Below are 18487 nucleotides of genomic sequence, written 5' to 3' on the forward strand. Positions count from 1 at the left end.
ACTGAGGCACTATACTAAACCAGGGAACACGGCAATAGATGGCTTTTACTGTGGAGCAGCCAATCATTTAAAGATATGCACGACTTGCGTGTTGCAGTATTGCAGCATCCCAGTGGACCCCCATTCCCCCCCAATCCCGCTCTCCTTGTGTCCAGACAGCATTGCCCGTGGCGTCGTCTTGGCCCATGAATTCAAGAAGACGCTGCCGGCCTGCATTTGCCTGCCCACGCGCTCGGCGCGAGAAGTATCGGCACTCCACACGGACGCTCCAAGGCCTGCCGAGGTGCTGTTGGCGCGAGCAATGACATCTGCTTCATCCGACCATTTGAGAACCGGCACAATCGGGCCTGCATGAAACAATGTTAGTAACCACTGTCAATGGCATTGCCACTACTTATGGCATTGCCACTACCTATGGGGCTTGACGAACCAAACTGCTCTTCAACTACAATGCGGGCAGTTGGAGGTGGATTGTCGACAATGCTTGGGGAGAGGTAGTAGCCTGCGCCGGTGGGAATAGGACGTGGCGAGAGGGCAAATTTGTAGCCCTGGGCTTTGCAGTCGGCCACGAGCTCTTGGACCTTGTCGTACTGCATCTTGTTCTGCATCGGGCCCATCGTGGTGCTTGGATCGTCCGCCTTGCCCACCTTGATCCGGGAAGCCGCGATCACCATGGCATCTAGGAATGGTGCGTAAATGGATTCATGCACATAGACTCTCTTGGTTGCAACGCACACCTGTCCGGAGAAGACAAAGCAACCTTGAACCACTTCCGCTGCAGTCTTCTCAACGTCCACGTCAGGGTATATGATCGCTGGATCATTACCTCCCCTATAGGTTGTGTCAGTCAGGCATTGGGTAACTAGCCTTTTTAAGTAGCTACTTACAGCTCTAAAGTCACTCTTTTGAGTGTTGCAGCTGCCGAGGCCATGATTCTCTTGCCTGTAATACTGGAGCCGGTGAAGCTGATTTTGTGGACATTGGGGTGACTGACGAGTGCCGGGCCGATAGAGTCATCACCACCAATGGCCTGCACAACACCAGGAGCGAATACATGCTGGGCCAGTTCAACCATTTTCAGCGCGGAGTAGGGCGTGAAGGGCGATGGTTTAACGATGATCGAGCACCCCGTCAATAACGCAGGCAGGATCTTCCCCAGGGACAACACCAGGGGGAAGTTCCACGGGCATACAGCAGCAACAACACCGACTGGCACATGGCGCGTGATTATAACACGCGTGTCATCCTCCAGGCACTCCTCCGGGATGCGCAGGCTCTCGTTGTGATCAAATAGGGCGAGTACCTCGTTGGCTTCTCCGGCTGCCACAGAGCGCGGCTTTCCACACTCCATCATAAGCAGCCTAGTGAAATCCTCGACGTGTTTCTCATAGAGTTGTCTCCATTGAGCGAGCTTCGTCACTCGCTGCTCGAAAGGTGTCGTGGACCAGGCCTCGAAAGCGTTGTTGGCAGAATTCACAGCATCCTCTACATCCTGCGCCGTGGCCACTGGAACATCCCATAACTTGCACTCTGTAGATGGGTCAACACCGAAGGCTGTCTTGTCGGAGCCACGGTGCTCGCCATTGACGATATTATGAAAAGTGGAAAAGTTTAGATGGGATGCTGCCATTGTAACACTGCGACGGACTTGTTGTTCTTGTTGGATGGAAAAAAAAAAAAAAAAGGCACCTATCGCAACCTATTCATATCAGAAATTTAGGTCACGGCGGCCATGCTCGCGCATCTATAGCCGGTAGACACGGTTGCAGATGGGACAATGGCTATAGTCTTGCGTCGGTGGCTGTAGATGGATTCGGAAAAGGAATTGGCAAAATATCAGGAATCATCATCTATAAGAAATAGAATCGCAGCCCATTGTATATACCATCTACCACTACCCAGTGCCTCGCAGACTCCGTTTGCCAGATCAAATAGTCTACCATGGAGATCCCCAAAACACACAAAGCGGTTGTGTACGACAAGCCGGGCGAAATTTCCACTCGCATCGTAGAGTTGGCTACACCGGCGCCAGGCCCCGGCCAACTTCTGGTTAAGATGTAAGTCACTCTCCTCGCTGCTGTTGTATTCTCTCACACTAAAACCACAATCCCTCTCAGGACTCATTCTGGAATATGCCACTCCGACCTCAGCCTCATGACAAACAAGGTGAGAGCCCCCGTTTTCAATTTCTCTCCGTTTTTTTTTTTTTTTTTTTTTTTTTTTTTTATGTACTTATCACACTATTAGTGGAGTTGGCTTCCAGAGCCTGTTAAAAGCGGACAGGTCGGTGGGCACGAGGGCGTAGGCGTTGTAGCCCAGCTCGGCCCATCATGCGAAGACGCAGGCGTCAAAACCGGCGACCGTGTGGGCATCAAGTGGATCGCGTCTGCCTGCGGCAACTGCATGCCATGCCTGGCCGGTGCTGATGGAATTTGCGTGAACTCGCAGATATCGGGCTATACGTGGCCCGGCACATTTCAGGAGTACGTTCTGGCTCCCGCGCGATATGTGACTCCCATTCCAGACGGGCTGGCAAGTGCAGTCGCCGCACCACTCCTTTGTGGCGGGGTTACGGTTTACTCGGCGCTGAAAAGGAGCAGAGCTCAGCCTGGGGACTGGGTGGTCATTGCTGGAGCCGGCGGAGGGTTGGGCCATCTGGGAGTGCAGCTTGGAGGTAGAGGAATGGGGTATAGAATCATTGGCCTGGATACGGGGCCCAAGGAGGCCCTTGTCAGAGAATGTGGAGCTGAAGCCTTTATTGATATCACCCTCGCCAGTTCTCCTGCGGGTGACGGAGGCAAAGGCATCATAGATGAAGTGCTGGCCATCACTGGAGGTACTGGAGCTGCTGCTGCCATAATATGCAGCGCCAGCAATGATGCATATTCTGACGCTCTCTCCTATTTAAAATTCAACGGCACAGTGGTCTGTGTTGGGGTCCCGGGCGAGGCGAAGCCGATTGCGAATGCTTATCCTCACCTGATGGTCGGCAAGCAGTTGGCCATCGTGGGAAGCAATGTGGGCAATCGTAGGGAGGCAATGGAGACACTGGTTATGGCGAAGCGAGTGGTCACTACCCCCGTTCGTCTCGAAAAGCTGGATAATATCAACCAGGTCTTCGAAGGGATGGAAGGAGGCAAGTTGCAAGGTCGAGTCGTCATAGACCTCCAATCATCTACTTAGTATATAGCACAATTCTAGCGTCCAAATACTTTGAATAGCACCATTTGCACCGCCAGCGAAGCTGTGAATATCAGCTCATACAGGAGGGAAGTCCTCGCTAATTGCTAGCATGACTATGTAGCATGTCTTAAGAGAGATCATCCACTTCTTTTACCTACAAGACTGACAGTGTAGTGCGATGACATCTTCTATGGACAGAAATACGGGTACAATATTTCGAAACATATTGTTATCATCCATTAATTATCTACGTACTGAACATACTGGATGCCAGAAAAGTAGAACAAAGGAAACCTGCCAAGTCTGAGTGTAGATGATCATAAGAAAATATCATTCCACACAGCACAGGCTTGTTCAAGGCAAACCTTGCCGAACATCAGTGTGTTCATTTAAACCCCAGGCTGTCAAGCTGGAATCATGGACGGTTGTCCGCCTCATGTCTCTCTTGTATTGACGAAGAAAGGGCCCTCCAACAGCGCGGTGCATAGTGCAGGTATTATCCCAAACGACCAAATCGCCTGGCGCCTGCCATTCGATCTCCACCGTATTGCTGTCGCGAGTGGCATGTTCAAAAAGCCGAGTAAATAATGCCCGCGACTCCTCCGGTGAAATCCCCTCAATATGGTGCACATGGGCCGCAATATACAAGTTCATGCGCCCTGAGGCTTCATGGCGCTGCACCAGTTTATGTCGACCCATGGGATAGTCTAGCGGGTTGACGCCAGCAAAGGCTTCAGGGGCGGCCAACTTCCGAGAGTGGTGTATGGAGTGGCAAGCCACATAGTCATTATCCAGTAGCCTCTTCTTAAGCTCCGAGGGGAGGTCATTGAATGCCGACCTTGTGTCTGCAAAGGCAGTATGGCCACCCATGCCACTCGGTGGCAGCTCGTGCGCTAGCAGCAACGAATACCCAGCGCGACGGGGGTTGAAGCTTGAGTCCACATGGAAGAGATCATTTCCCTTGAATCCAAATTCGTTAGCATATTGTATTAGGGGAAAGATTCGTGAGTACCTTATTCGCTTGGCCTCGTGGACTTGCGGGGTCCAGGATTGACCCATCGGCCTCGACATTGCTGACGTCGAAAAGCTCAGGGTATTTGAGACGGTGCTTCCGACCAGCGCTAATGTATGGCATCACATCGTCCAGTTCCCCGAATTTCCGAGAGAAAGCAATATGGCCCTCGTCTGTGAGCCCTGTGTTGCGGAAGACGAGGACCCCGTACTGTTTCCTTAGCTGCTGCTCACCAGCTGTGATCAAAAGACAACATATTGAGAGCTGAGATGTACCTTTGTTATAGCTTGGTGTATTTCTGCGAACACTTTCTCGCTTATAGGGGACGAGAAGTCCACTCGACTAATTTCAGCACCAAAGGTTGGGTGCAGTGGTTTGGCCGAGATATGAGAGAACGCAATTTCTGACATCCTGAGTAGATTTTCAGCAGCAGCTCAATTTCTGTAGTTTATTCATGGATATCAATTGGGTTCGGGAGAGACCTCTTGATATATCATAGCCACTGCATAGTAGAATTAATTCGGTGGGTCTCTCAGTAGAGTTCCTGCCAGGCCCCATCTTTTGCCATCTTCTGCCGTGCTTCGCCTCCACTCTTTATTACAGTAAATGTGCCTTGGCTCTATTTCCTTCTATACCCATCTGCACCCATCTGGAATAATGTGACAACTTCACATGGTGGAAGTTTGGTCCTCAAATCCTAAGACGTAGTTCGAGAATAGGAATTCTGCAGAAGCCCGGTATCTTGGGTCAGTAGAGGGTTTGCAACACGGAGACTACTATGGCACACATTACTCCCCTTGTGGGTAACACCCAAACATGCGCCCTGAGGCTTCATGAGATTCACGTGTGGTCACCCACCATACTACTAACCAGCCGGCGTGTGGCTTCAACGCGGCGGGTTCATGAGCTATGGGCAAACGAAAAGAGAGGCTGCAGCCAACCTACGCACAGCCCTTAGTCCGCCAGTGCATAAATCGCCTGCAAATCTTCCCCCTCAATACAATCTACTTTATCCCTCACCACTCCCTCAACAGCGTCTTTGACAGCCACATCCCCCGACAACAAGTCAAACCAGCCACTAACATCCTCCCGCCCAAGCATCTCCAATGCCACCGCGGCAACATCTTCAATCGAAACATTCCCTGTTGCTCTTGTCTTCCCTAAAGTGACCTTGCCGGTCCCATGACCCGTGGTTAACCAGGTTGGTCGCAAGCTGATCGCCTGAAATGGTGGTGCACCACGGACTCGTCGTGCATTAGCCATTGCAACAAGGTACTGATCTGCCTGTATCTTAGCGTCACTGATCTCGGGGTACGAATTTTGCTCAGAGGTGTAGTCTTGGATATCCTGCATATTCCACCAAGGAGCAGGTTTCCGGCGCGAGGCTTGGAAGGAGATCATGAGGAATTTCGTAACAGAGCCGAGACTTGTAGCAGCTTTAATAATACATTTAGCAGCATCACGTTCGATAGAGAAGACATTAGAGAAAGATCCTGTTCTATCATTAGCTTGGGATATAGAGCCAGGACCTGTAAAGAAGGAGAGTCCTACCTGCTGCGAAAACAGCACAGGTTGCACTTGTTTGCTTAAAAAGTGCCTCGGCGTCTTGAGCAGTTTTCAAGTCCTGCAGGTCATAGTGCAGTACATGGATAGTTCCTGGCTGACCGTCACCAAGCCCAAGAATGCTAGATGCCTGTTGGGGGTTGCGGATGATGCTAGTTACGGTCCAGGAGCGGGCGAGCATCATCCTAGTCATAGCACGGGCAATGCGTCCGTTGCCGCCGAATATTAAGGCGTGCATTGTGAAGATTGGTTATAGTAGTCCTAATTGCCAGAGGAGACGCTGGATATTTATTGTTCGATCAACCCCACCACCAAGTTCATCTATAGCTCCTTGCTGACGGCCCTAGATGCTGTCACCTACAGCTACCCCACTCCGATCGTTCAATTCCCGGTATGTCCGGAGTTTGTTTTCTGAATTTACGTAAAGCATTCTATAGTGAAGGTTTTTGTACGGTACGGGAGGTACAGTTCTAAAGCAAAAGTCTCCAGGCACCTGCCTGCAATGAGTGGCTCCGTGCTCGTGCAGCTTCCCGATGGCCCGCTATAATAGTCAACCATCACCTTTGTCCACGTAGAATAGTAGAAAACCGGAATGATACTGAAATACCTTCAATCAATTATCTGATTCCACTGGACGTGTTCAGTACTAGCCAGTACATCAACTCCTCATCCTGACAAAAGGACACTGATAAAAGGGTACAGTTTCAGCAAGTATCTGTCAATACCCCACATACCTAATTTAAGCGATTTACTAAGAACCGGCTGATTCCCACTTTCCAGAAGGAAAATTGGGCGTCCCAATCCTTGTAAGACCCTCCGCAGAACTCTCTACCTGCTCGCGAGGAGCAGGGCAGCCTCTAGATTACTCAGTATAGAAGAGAATCTCTTTACTTTATGAAGAGAGGATACTAAAAAGTTCAGTATTAATCTATTAATAATCCTTATTTCTTAGAACTTACTATTTATAACCTCTATTTCTCTTATTAGGTATATTCTATTCAGGGTCAAAGAGAGCTATGGCTCCCTCCAGATTATCAGCATAGCTCTTCGGCAGCCGAAGGCAGTACGTACTCTCGAGGCACAAGTGGCAGAGCTGCCATAATCACTTTCAATCATGTAAACCTGGAACGTACTAGCTGTCCGGATGGTTCCGAGCGGATGCTGACGAGCCGGGCATCATACGGCCCACTCTTACGTCCTATCGCCGAACAGATCGCCAACCTAATCTCTCTCCGCTCTCTATGATATAAACCGGTCATCTTCGTATGCATGCTACATATAGCAAAAGTATTATTTACTCGTACCAGGGGCTTCTGTTTCGTCACCCTTGATCGTCTCATCTCCTAAACCAAATTTCTCAAGTCCATTTCAACATGATTTCTACGATGGTTCGGAATGTCCCCAAAATTGTTAGTTTTCCGAACGGAAGCAACGGCTCCGTTGTTGGCCATCTCTACCTCCCTAAAACCTATAATTGCAATCAACGATATCCTGCCGTCGTCGTTGGCGGTTCAATGGCGTCTGTCAAGGAGCAGATGAGCGGTACATATGCGAGCCAATTGGCGCACCACGGCATCATCGCCATGGCCATTGATTATACCAACTGGGGGGAAAGTAGTGGCGCGGAGCGTCAGTCAGAAGTCCCGACACAGAAGACTAAAGACCTGTCATCAGCAGTGAGCTACTTGGTAAGCCGGAAGGACGTCGCTGCTACAGCACTCTTGGGCATATGCACTTCTGCTGGGAATATTCTTTATGCTGCAGCAGAGGATCATCGTGTGCGCGCTTTGGTAACAGTAGCAGGCTTTTTCGGGGAGCCGGGTCTACTTTCAACACTGTTTGGTACTGATGGGGTTGAAAGTCGAAAGGCTTCAGGTCGTCAAGCTCGTGAGCTTTACAGAGAGACGGGCGAAATTGAGACGATTAAAGCGTACTCGGATACTGAACCTGCAGCAAGCAAAACTCCTAAAGATTCCTACTATATGGATCCGTCACGAGGCGGTGGTGTTCGCGCGTGGCGCAATTCTTTTGCCGTCATGTCATGGGAGTCATGGCTCGCTTTTGACCCCGTTGAGAAGGCTTCACATGTTACTGCTCCGACGTTGATGATTCATTCTCAAAAGGCAGCATTCCCTACTCAGGCATCCAAGGTCTACGATTTGTTGGCTGGACCGAAAGAATGCATTTGGACAGAGGCAACTCACTTCGACTTTTACGATAATCCAGAAACGGTACAACATGCTGTCCAGCAAATCGCCGTGTTTCTGCACAAAACGCTTGTGCTCTAAGGTTAACTTGGTGGTGGCGGGGCATGTATCTATTTTATTCGCAATACTGCATCATCGAACACCCGGCTCCATTCAGAAGTCGTAGTATAATCCACCTTACGGAACAGAGGGACATGGCGCATGGTATGCAGGCCAAATTCTTTGGCCAGAAATAAACGATAATAACCGGAAAGCTTAATGGTACAAGAAAAGCGTCAATCTGGCAAGGATAGCAAGGCGGACTTCTCAGTGGCAAGGCCAGAGGGGAGACTAAGCCAGTCAAGATTTATCTATCCAACTTTTCGTGATGCACCAGGGGCACCAGAATCCAGAGTTTAATTGAGCAGGACAAGCACTGTATGATAGCTGTGTTAATAGGATTATTAATCTATGGATACCCACTTACCCCCGCGAAATTTATACTTAAATATAACTATTGTGATTCTCTACGATGGTGCTCGGAGACGTCGATATCCGGTAGCTCCACCATCGGTTAGGACGATTACAGATACTTCAGTGGGTTATATATAGACGCTTAGGAAATCACTCGCTTTGCCGCATCAAAGCATCCGCTTTAACCCTAGTCCTATTTCGCAATAGCATTATATCGCACGATATAACCGGGTTAGATTATCTTATAGCTCTGTTATGACATGATTAAGCGTCAGCAAGGCAGAATAATTAGCTGTTAGCTACCGTTTTCTCTGATAAAAGGAGTCTCCAGCTCGGAGCGCTATTGTATCAATATTAAGACCTAGTATAGTTTGAGTTGAACCCTCATATTGTACGTAGAAAGCTGTACTGATAGATATGGGGTTTACACAGGTGCTCGAACAGTCTCCTATGAAAAAGTTGTAATCAGAAAACATATGGACTTTTTTTTTTATGACTAAGCTTCAGGTAGTTAAGACGAAATATAGAATTACTATATTAAAAGAAGCCTTTGCATTTGCATAGAAGTATAGGGAAACCTAATTTAATAGGAAAAACCTAAACTAAGGCGTGTGAAGACCCCTATCCAAAGCCCAGCTATGCACGACACATTCCCTAAGAATAGTAGAGTACAGTTTGGACATGCTAATAAAAATATATCAGTGGAGGACAAGTATAACATGATTCTGAGGTCATACATAGATAAGGTTTTGCTGATACTGCAGCACTGGAAAAATCCAACAGGACACTCACTAGGTTTGGTTAGTACAAGAGTATTCTTAAATAATCTAAGCATGGGGGGGTTGGGAGAGGAAGGGGTGGTTAACCACATACAAGCTATCCATATCCCATTTCTATTAGCCTATATTCTCAAGTTATCTTGCAGGCAGGAAGGAAGAATTAACCACATACACCCTATCCATATCCCATCTCTATTAGCCTATATTCTCAAGTCATCTGGCAAGCAGGAAGGATAACCACATACAAGCTATCCATATTCCATCTTTATTAGCCTATATTCTCAAGTCATCTGGCAAGCAGGAAGGATAACCACATACAAGCTATCCATATCCCATCTCTGTCAGCCTATATTCTCAAGTTATCTTGCAGGTAGGAAGGATTAACTGCATACACTCTATCCATATCCCATCCCTGTCAGCCTATATTCTCGAGTTATCTTGAAGGTAGAAAGGATTAACCACATACATCCTATCCATATCCCATCTCTGTTAGCCTATATTCTTAAGTTATCTTGCAGGCAGGAAGGATTAACCACATACAAGCTATCCATATCCCATCCCTGTCAGCCTATATTCTCGAGTTATCTTGAAGGTAGAAAGGATTAACCACATACATCCTATCCATATCCCATCTCTATTAGCCTATATTCTTAAGTTATCTTACAGGCAGGAAGGATTAACCACATACAAGCTGTCCATATCCCATCTCTATCAGCCTATATTCTCAAGTTATCTTGCAGGCAGGAAGGATTAACCACATACAGCCTATCCATATCCCATCTCTATTAGCCTATATATTCTCAAGTTATCTTGCAGGCAGAGGGAATTAACCACATACACCCTATCCATATCCAATCTCTGTCAGCCTATATATTCTCAAGTTATCTTATAAGTGGGAAGGATTAACCACATACACCCTATCCATATCCCATCTCTATCAGCCTATATTCTCAAGTTATCGTGCAAGCAGGAAGGATTAACCACATACAAGCTATCCATATCCCATCTCTGTTAGCTTATATATTCTCAAGTTATCGTGCAAGCAGGAAGGATTAACCACATACAAGCTATCCATATCCCATCTCTATTAGCCTATATATTCTCGAGTCATCTTGCAGGTAGAAAGGATTAACCACATACACCCTATCCATATCCCATCTCTATCAGCCTATATATTCTCGAGTCATCTTGCAGGTAGGGAAAAAGCACGTACTTGTCTCTTTTCAACGCTGTTCTTATCTTGACCATTCGCTTGCGCGGGCGCTGCTGCTACAAAGGTAGCGAAGACAAATACCCAAAGAGCAGTCAATACCTTCATCTTGTTGATACTTGGTCTGGATTTTAGGAGTGGATCAGAAAAGAGTTGCAAATTAATTAATGATAAGATTATAGTCTGTTTATGGAAGAGAACAAGATGCTAATATATATGGGAGCCTGAGACCGAATAACTATTAGTGTCCGGAAATTCCGTAAGAACTAGCGGTGAGCCCTTGCATAAAACAAGTGCAAGATATCATATTCATCTTCAATCCCAATGAAACATGTCAATATTCAGGAATATTGTCAGAACTGGCGGTGAGCCCTTTAGATATTTTGATGCCGATCAAAATACGCTTGGATACAATACCTAGGCAGACTCAAAACAGATGGCGCCCAGAATCCTACAAATATCCAGCTCTAATAATATCCACATGCTCGTTTCATGTAAAACGGCCATATAGTGCCCTGAAGCGAACGTAGTGAGAGGAAGGGATAAAGTCTACGAGCCCGTGCGAGGGGCATACATAAAAAAGACCAGCATTTTACTGGGGGGAGGCATTTCTATGTGCTTCTCTTATTTGCTCCTTGCCGTACTATTATCTTGGCTTTTAGGGCTGTAGGGCTTCTGCTACGTACTCCTGGCTGCCCAAGCTTGCACTGCGATCTAATCAACCCACCTCCATCCATTACTCCTCACTAAACCGAGACTGACCGCGCCCGCCAGACGTCTCGAATGAGGAAGTGAAAGTGCCCATCGCTCACGGCCGGGTATTTGATAGCCCTATGCAATGAATCTGCCGCCAGATCCTCGGAAACAACAGGTGGGGAGGCGCTGATGAATGTATCAAGGGGGTAGATACGAATCCGATAAATAACCTCCCAGCTCCTTCAAGTTCTTCAAGGAAACATATTTTTCCCAAAAGTTATCTCCGCCTACCTAGGTATTGGGTGCTGGCGAGTCTCAGCTCTAGAATTATTTATGGCTATTCAAGGCAGATTATGATCACAAGCGTGGCATGGAAGACTGTTCTCTTTGCGACAGGCTCCAGATAGTACCTCGTACAGCCCGCGGAAGCAATGAACCAGTCATCCATTACGGCCTAATTGCTTCCGGGACTCAAGTCATGAAGAATGCTGGGACTCGAGATTCTATTACCAGAGAGCGAAATATTCTCTGCTTTGAAATGGAGGCGGCTGGGCTGATGGATCAGTTACCATGCCTCGTCATCCGGGGCATTTGTGACTACTGTGACTCGCATAAGAACAAACAGTGGCAAGGGCATGCAACCCTTGTTGCTGCTGCATACGCTAGGACTCTCTTGTCAGTTGTCCCGACCACCTCTGGAACAGAGAAAAAAACTGCCAGGAGTTGAACAAGGTAAGGATAGTTGCAAGAAAAACCCTCCAATTTATATCTCATAATAGTCCTAATATAATGTTGAGGATAGCTGGCTAGCCACCAGCCTTGTAGGGTTTTTGGTGTAGTGGTCTAGCGCCTCTTGTCATATAATGCTTTTTCTCAAGTATCAGCGCCCTTGCCGCACGCAAACATAAGTATGTTACCATTCACAGGAATAATCTTTCACAGGCAGCTCACATAATACAGAATGTCTGCAGTCACTCAGCTTTCGTGAACAGGAAAGCAGATATAATGAGATACAAGTTACAAAAGATACATGTGCATGGCTTCTTGACGAACCATGATCCCAAGAATAGTTAATTAGCCCACGAGGACTTCTCTGGATTAAGGGAAATCCTGGTACTGGGAAGTCTGTTCTCATGAAGTTTGCTGTCCAAGCAATGACTTCTACACAAAACCAGATCAGTGGAAGAGAAAAATACCGAGGATATCCGATGGCTTGTTAAAAATTAATTAAAAGAGATTGAGAGAGAGGTAGATTATAAAGAGCTAGTGGCCGAGATCTTATCCAAGGCTCAGGGAACATTTCAGTGGGCAGTCCTAATGTAATAGCCAGATGATTAAAGAGAGGATAATCTGCGACAACACGGGATATCTGCGCTCAATAATCACAGCAGCCCCTAATGCTCTTTATAGGCTATACGCGAATATTCTAGCTCAAGTAGGTTAAAATGACAGATGGCAGATGATAAAGTTATTCTAATAGGTACTATTTGCTGAGCAGCTGTTATCCGCTCACGAGCTTCGGGGAGCACTCTTTGCCGATCTGAGTATGGAGAGTGTTGCTCAACTGAGAAACCAACGAAGCTTAGAGAAGATGGTGATGACAGCCTTCACTTAGCATCCAGAAATGGATATAATGCAGTGGTCAAGCTTCTACTTGAGCATGGAGCTGACCCGAACTCTCTGAGAAGAATGCATTGGCTTACCACCAAGGTAGCTTCCATCTCCCGAGAAGATATGGGTGTTACGGGCCTCATGCGTGTGCGGAACTTCCCAGCGGGTTGGCATCGTAAGATTGGAGATTTAGCAGGTGTGCAGGCATAACTAGGATCAAGATGCAACTTGGACTAGGGACCAAGAGAGTAGGTTGTCTGCGTGGAGGTTCAAGCGGCTGGGTGGAGAAAAAGATGCGAGGCAGTGAGTCCCAAGGAAATGTTTCCTGAAGACAGTGATTTGAGAGAACAGAACACCACAAGGTCTGGATTACTCATAATCACTGCCTTCCAGAAGATTAGACTTCAAGATTTCATGCAGCAATGATCTCATCGGATCAATACAGTGCGTTTAATTCACCAAAGTTTCAAGATAAGAGTCACTAGAGCAGCATGTTTGTTTCCAGTGAGGAGTATTAATTAAGCATTAAGTCCGGGTATATGGATAGATATGGATAAATCAGCAAGCTCACGAAACAATAACAGAAGCAAGGTATCCCAAACAATGTCCGACGCAGCCAGCTGAGCCTGGACGCAGTAAGTCCCATAGAAAGCCCGAAACAACAAATAATATCATCGGTGGAAGTGTATGCAGCCCAGCTGCATAAACACCTCCTGATGGCATCAAGCTTCTAACTTGTGACCAAAGGGCAGGCCTAGTCGATTCTGCGAGAAAACATATCTGTTCTTGTGAGTTGTTTATTGAGGATCAGTGGAGGGGAGACAAACCTCTGACAGATCACCAGCAGTACTTGCATGAAGAGCACCATCAACCCGTGGATAAGGACTGAGATAGTTTGTCAGAACTTACGACCCATATCATGAAAACCGAATAGCTAAATGAATGTTTGACCAACCTTCATTGCCAGCGGCCTTGAGCAACTTCACACGGCCCTGCCTCTTCAACCACGTCGGCACCAAGTCCATTTGACAAGTTCGGCCCTCAATGACTAGACAGCCGCCTCTCGCCCGGGGGCATTCCAGATGCCGACGCCTGCGTTCCATGATCCTTTGGATCCGCCAGTTACAAAAGGCCTCGTCTGTTCGAAAAGAGCATTTCTCCATGGGACATTCTAGTTTCCGCTCGAAGCGCTCCACCAGCCAGTCGACCTTCAAGTGAACGCCTGTGTACACGAAAGAGTAGAAATTGCGAGAGGTGTGCTTCAGCGCCAATGCATCTGGATACGAGAGGAACGATGAGATGTGCAGATGCAGCTCTGCGGGAAGGTCCATCAGCCTGAAGTGTGGTGGTGCATCTGGCGTGCTGTTTAGAGGAGGAGCTGCCATCGCTAGATATGCTTAAGGATAATGAATCGATGAAGACAGAAAGATAAAAGCAGTGACCATGTATTTAAATGAAGGGAAAGAAGAAGCAGTCAAGACGGGGTGATCCGCTGAGCCGCAGGGGCAGTGCAGTCAGTGAATGTGATATTGGACAGAGCTATGATATCAGGACAATGGGGGCAGAATCGCTGCCTAATGAACGAGGAACAACGCAGCAGCCTCGAGGAGACCAGCGTGGCAGGCGCCAAAAAAAAGAAAGAATACACAGAAAACCGAAGCAGGGAATGGAGATGTTTCAGCTCCTGCAGGCGGCGAGGTTTAAGTAGACTCAAGTGATCAAAGCAATACGAGATGCCACAGCGTCATTGGGCCGTGTGCATCGATCTGAAACAAGAGGATCACCTGTCCGGAAAACTACATGAAAACGATCATCATTGGTGGATCACAAACAGAGCTCTGCTGCAATTCAGTTGGGTTATGGACGGATGCCAGAGACCATCTGGGTCGACTTTCAGACATCAAATTGGACGAGGACGAGATGGATGGTGATGGATGATGGACGGATGGTGGAGATGGAGGGGAACGTCAGCCACACTCAGCCTCAGCACACCGCTTTCTGTTTCCGACGCAGCTCATCTTTCTGCCGCCACAGCATCAGTTTCTCTTCTCGCAGACGACACCTCGAGATACCCTGTTTAGTGAGTCCTCAGAAGACAAACTGCTCCGCATACCCTTCAATAATCGCCACAATGTCTGCCAACAAGTCCGCCTACGGAAACCCCACCTCCGACACCTTCGGCGGCAAGAGCTGGGACCGCGAGGAATACGCCAAAAAAGGCGCAGAAGAGGAAGCCAAGCGGAAAGAAGAAGGAAAGGCCCGCTATGAGGCCAAACTACTCGGCAAGAAATGGCACGCGCCCGTCGACTACGGTTCGCTTGAAGCTACCACCTCCCGCAAACAGCGCCTCGATGTCGCCTCCATGGTTGGCAAGACGACGATTGTCTCTGCGGCAAATGCGGTGGGAAAGCGTGGTAAAGGTGCGGGATTCTACTGCTCTGACTGTGACCTCACGTTCAAGGATAACTTGCAGCTGGTGGAGCACTTGAATAGCAAGCAGCACTTGATTGCCACCGGTCAGAGCGGGGAGGTAGCCCAGGCTACGGTGGACGATGTACGCCAGCGGTTGAGAATGCTGGCTCACCAGAAGCGAGTGAGAGAGGAAGAGGAGCGCATGGTCTGGCAGATGGATCTGGGAGAGCGACTCAAGGACAGAGAAGAGCAACTTTCCAAAGAGCGTGAGGAGAAAAGACGGAAGAGGAACGAGAAGCGTCGCAAAGGCAACAGCGAGGTCAAACAGGAAGACAGTTGGGAGGGCCGATTGGGCATCATTGCTTAGTCGAACTCCGTGCGCCCTCGCATTGGTTTGTTCTTTAACGAAAGACTTTTTCTGTACTACTAATTGTATATACCCCGGTTTGCTTTGATATGGAGTCTGGTCCAAAAAAAGGCGCTCGATATGCCGTGATGTTATTCGGCAAGATTGCATTGAAGATAGTCAATATCACTCATTAAAACATAGACAACCAGATTACCCAACGCCATACCCCAAAGCCCCCCGAACTCCTAACAAGTGCCTGAATCGTCGACAGTCCTGCTTCAATCAATCTACGCACTCGATCCCCTCCAATGCGCGCATTGCTCGCGCGCCTTCCTTCTCAAACTGCCCAACTAGCCGTTCGCATTCTCGCTTAAGTCTCTCTTCACCGTTCTTTGCATTCCACATTATCCATTCCTCTACTGTCATTTTCTTTTCGGGAGTTTCCAATTCCCCTTTCAAGTTGCCCAACGCACTCTGCAGACCGGTATTCTCCTTATCGCTCAAACTGGCTACTAGGATTTCATCGATATCGATGGGAACCCACGGATGAGACGACTTGAGTTTTCCTGGTGAAGTATTCCGCTTTGAAGGAGAGGGAGTACTCGTCCCCAGAGGAAATCTAACAGATGTATTTTTGGATGGGGACGACAGCTGGGCCCGAGGCGCCGACGCCTTCATGGAAGGCGGATGGTTCTCAGCATCAGAGGATTGGGGTGAGAGTGAAGGAGTTCCCCTTGAAGCAGACGGCAGCGGAGACACGGGTTCCTCTTGCTGGTCCTGTTTACTATAACGAGTGTCTTCCGGCGATCTATCGGATGCAACGGAACGGGCGTATTGCTTGTCTTGTGAGATGTCACTGTACCTCTCAGCTGTCTTCGGAGGCACTTTAGAGGATCTGCGGCGCGAGGGTTCTTTTTCCACATGTTCCTGCCTGCTTGGTTCTGGCGTACGTGACGGCGACGCCTGAGGCAACTGCTCTTCCGCTTCAGCTTCAGGCTGCTCGCTCTCTCGCTTGTCAGGCCTTTGGGCCCTTTCGACCTCTGCCATCTCTGTCTCTTCTGTCTTTGTGGTCTTTGCTTTCTTGTCGGCCTTGTCACCCTTCTTGGACTTTTTCGTCTTCTCCGAGGATGCTTTCTTCTTGGTCTTTTTGCTCTCTTTTTCGTTTGTTTCTACTTGAGAGTATTCCGCCAGAGGTTTTGATACAATTTCAACTGAGACAAATGATTCATTCCGACGACCATCCTCTTCTTCAACGTCTTGTGCTTCCAACTGCTGGTCAGGAATGGTATTTGGCTGGTCGGCTGTGTTTTTTGAGCTGCGACGTTTGGCTTGCGTTTCGACAGGCACGGGCTCAGGTTCAGGATCTTGCTGCTCAGCTACCGCATCATTGTCGATCATTCGTTGGTCAACTGCATCATTGGATGGTTCCGGGTCCTTCTTTGCATTCTTCTTCTTAGATTTCGATTTCTTAGGGCCAGGCTTGGATGTGGTCTTCTCGGTGTTCACATCTTCAATTTCCATGTTTTGTGGTTCGTCCTTTTGAGGTTCGTCCCCTTCGAGACCGGCTTCAATCGCCGCCTCAAGCTCTGAATCTCGAGGAAGGCGGGATTTTGGCGCGCTCTTTGAAGTAGAAGACGCCTTGCGACCCTTCGCTGTCTTCTTTTTGCTCCTTCCACGGCCCGTTTTCTGACCTTCTTCATCGTGTGTGGCCTCACTCTCATAGCCAGGAACATCCGTAACGCTATCGGTGGACATTATGCTTTGCGCTCGAGCACGACTAGTACTCCGTTTCGTGGCTCTCTTCTTAGAGGGTGGTTCTGGCTGATCCATGGTATTTTCGTCGTCGATGCTCATCGTGTCTTTATCCAGCTCGGTACTCGATCGCTTTCTTCCCCGTGTACTACGCTTTGGCCTTGAGGTTTCCGGCTGGGCGTCTTCGGCCTCATCGACGTCCATCTGACTCTCCGTCTCTCGAGGCTCGTCCTTCTTGGATTTGGAGGTTTTTGATTTCGATTTGGATGACTTTTTCGTGGATTTGGCCTTGGCTGGCTGGGACGACACACTTTGATCCAGTTGATCCTCAACGTCTGAAGGCAAAATTTCAGACGCAGTAGACTGAGTTGACTGGCGGGAAGCCTTTGAGGTACGGCCCTTTTTAGATCGTGTACCCTTCCCCTTGGCAGGCTTTGCAAATACGAAAAACGAGCAGTCAGATGAACGGCGGTAATGTTCGTCGCTAGATTGGTTAGTAAAGCATAGCACGAAAGGAGTGAATCACTTACAATGGATTGTCTTTGGGCTCCCATCCATCGAGCGATAACTTGCAGTAGGCGCAGCTCGCCAGGTCTGCACTTTCTTCGTTCGGGCAGAAATACCATCCGCCTTCAACCATCTACCACAGCAAATAACAACAACCATTAGATACTCGATTTTTTCAAATCGGTACTAGAGAGACGGGAATTACCTTGTCTGACTGACACAGCCAGCCCTTCTTGCCATCATGTGGCCATGATTCACCGAAGGTTGTCAGCCTTGCCTGGGCTATGGCTTCACTGGTCGGGTCTTCTATTTCAGCTGGATTCGAGCTACGCTGTTGAATATCCATCATAACAGCCCATCCGCAGTCCTTCGCATGCTTTAAGTGCTCCGTAATCGGGTTGTCCTCCTCTTCCCAACCATCGAGAGCCCTTCGACATAGAAAGCATGTTGTATTGTCTGGATTCGTCTCGTAAGGATTGTAGAAGAAACCGGCATGTGCGAGCTATACAATAAACTGGTTAGCATGGATTAAATCTTCAATTATTCATTTGGGAGTTTAGTATACCTCAGCTGGAGAAGGTCTCTGGTGCGGCCATGTGATCGGCTTCGCGGATTTTGAGCTAGAAGACCGCCTATCTGGGTGCAGAACAAGGTCAAAGGTAGCCAGACGGGCGGCAAACGTCTCCATTTCGTTAGCCATCTTGCACGAGCATCGAGACCGGTACAATCGAGATGTGGTGACCGTGAGTCTGA

General features: G+C 48.3%; 9 protein-coding genes across 9 annotated transcripts; 4 read left to right on the forward strand and 5 right to left on the reverse strand.

The window, feature by feature from the left end:
• Positions 1-63: 63 nt before the first annotated feature.
• ASPVEDRAFT_23876 (aldehyde dehydrogenase family protein) lies at positions 64-1630 on the reverse strand (the record flags this gene model as incomplete). The annotated part of the gene is made up of 3 exons (XM_040809603.1): positions 64-347; positions 431-831; positions 888-1630. 3 exons carry the CDS (start codon positions 1628-1630, stop codon positions 64-66), a joined length of 1428 nt encoding a protein of 475 aa, XP_040662659.1.
• A 311-nt stretch (positions 1631-1941) lies between these two features.
• ASPVEDRAFT_120021 (uncharacterized protein) lies at positions 1942-3183 on the forward strand (the record flags this gene model as incomplete). The annotated part of the gene is made up of 3 exons (XM_040805759.1): positions 1942-2057; positions 2118-2166; positions 2248-3183. The coding sequence occupies 3 exons, from the start codon at positions 1942-1944 to the stop codon at positions 3181-3183; spliced, it is 1101 nt and encodes a 366-aa protein (XP_040662660.1).
• A 210-nt stretch (positions 3184-3393) lies between these two features.
• ASPVEDRAFT_872908 (TauD/TfdA dioxygenase family protein) lies at positions 3394-4923 on the reverse strand. Its single transcript, XM_040818028.1, has 3 exons — positions 4471-4923; positions 4196-4405; positions 3394-4143 (listed from the first exon to the last, which is right to left on the reverse strand). Exons 1-3 carry the CDS (start codon positions 4603-4605, stop codon positions 3538-3540), a joined length of 951 nt encoding a protein of 316 aa, XP_040662661.1. The 5' UTR covers positions 4606-4923; the 3' UTR covers positions 3394-3537.
• A 226-nt stretch (positions 4924-5149) lies between these two features.
• ASPVEDRAFT_78646 (uncharacterized protein) lies at positions 5150-5996 on the reverse strand (the record flags this gene model as incomplete). The annotated part of the gene is made up of 2 exons (XM_040816582.1): positions 5150-5688; positions 5747-5996. 2 exons carry the CDS (start codon positions 5994-5996, stop codon positions 5150-5152), a joined length of 789 nt encoding a protein of 262 aa, XP_040662662.1.
• A 1001-nt stretch (positions 5997-6997) lies between these two features.
• Positions 6998-8438, forward strand: ASPVEDRAFT_36289 (alpha/beta hydrolase). Its single transcript, XM_040811178.1, has one exon. It carries the CDS (start codon positions 7132-7134, stop codon positions 8044-8046), a length of 915 nt encoding a protein of 304 aa, XP_040662663.1. The 5' UTR covers positions 6998-7131; the 3' UTR covers positions 8047-8438.
• A 2714-nt stretch (positions 8439-11152) lies between these two features.
• ASPVEDRAFT_36290 (uncharacterized protein) lies at positions 11153-11859 on the forward strand. The gene has a single exon (XM_040811179.1). It carries the CDS (start codon positions 11474-11476, stop codon positions 11828-11830), a length of 357 nt encoding a protein of 118 aa, XP_040662664.1. The 5' UTR covers positions 11153-11473; the 3' UTR covers positions 11831-11859.
• A 1609-nt stretch (positions 11860-13468) lies between these two features.
• Positions 13469-14099, reverse strand: ASPVEDRAFT_48993 (uncharacterized protein; the record flags this gene model as incomplete). The annotated part of the gene is made up of 2 exons (XM_040814107.1): positions 13469-13599; positions 13670-14099. The coding sequence occupies 2 exons, from the start codon at positions 14097-14099 to the stop codon at positions 13469-13471; spliced, it is 561 nt and encodes a 186-aa protein (XP_040662665.1).
• A 746-nt stretch (positions 14100-14845) lies between these two features.
• On the forward strand, positions 14846-15493 carry ASPVEDRAFT_119704 (U4/U6-U5 snRNP complex subunit SNU23; the record flags this gene model as incomplete). The annotated part of the gene is made up of 1 exon (XM_040805728.1): positions 14846-15493. One exon carries the CDS (start codon positions 14846-14848, stop codon positions 15491-15493), a length of 648 nt encoding a protein of 215 aa, XP_040662666.1.
• A 264-nt stretch (positions 15494-15757) lies between these two features.
• ASPVEDRAFT_23883 (uncharacterized protein) lies at positions 15758-18434 on the reverse strand (the record flags this gene model as incomplete). The annotated part of the gene is made up of 4 exons (XM_040809604.1): positions 15758-17711; positions 17758-17867; positions 17940-18236; positions 18300-18434. 4 exons carry the CDS (start codon positions 18432-18434, stop codon positions 15758-15760), a joined length of 2496 nt encoding a protein of 831 aa, XP_040662667.1.
• Positions 18435-18487: the final 53 nt, after the last annotated feature.

The sequence above is a fragment of the Aspergillus versicolor genome (assembly GCF_001890125.1).
Source record: "Aspergillus versicolor CBS 583.65 unplaced genomic scaffold ASPVEscaffold_1, whole genome shotgun sequence".
Taxonomy (NCBI): domain Eukaryota; kingdom Fungi; phylum Ascomycota; class Eurotiomycetes; order Eurotiales; family Aspergillaceae; genus Aspergillus; species Aspergillus versicolor.

Excerpts from the sequence above, each read along its gene's own strand:
- ASPVEDRAFT_872908 (XM_040818028.1), bottom strand. The coding sequence starts at position 4,605 with ATGTCAGAAATTGCGTTCTCTCATATCTCGGCCAAACCACTGCACCCA. Across the intron at positions 4,406-4,470 it reads TACACCAAGCTATAACAAAG|TACGGGGTCCTCGTCTTCCG; the intron begins GTACATCTCAGC and ends CTAAGGAAACAG. Across the intron at positions 4,144-4,195 it reads CACGAGGCCAAGCGAATAAG|GGAAATGATCTCTTCCATGT; the intron begins GTACTCACGAAT and ends TTTGGATTCAAG.
- ASPVEDRAFT_36289 (XM_040811178.1), top strand. The coding sequence starts at position 7,132 with ATGATTTCTACGATGGTTCGGAATGTCCCCAAAATTGTTAGTTTTCCG.
- ASPVEDRAFT_36290 (XM_040811179.1), top strand. The coding sequence starts at position 11,474 with ATGGAAGACTGTTCTCTTTGCGACAGGCTCCAGATAGTACCTCGTACA.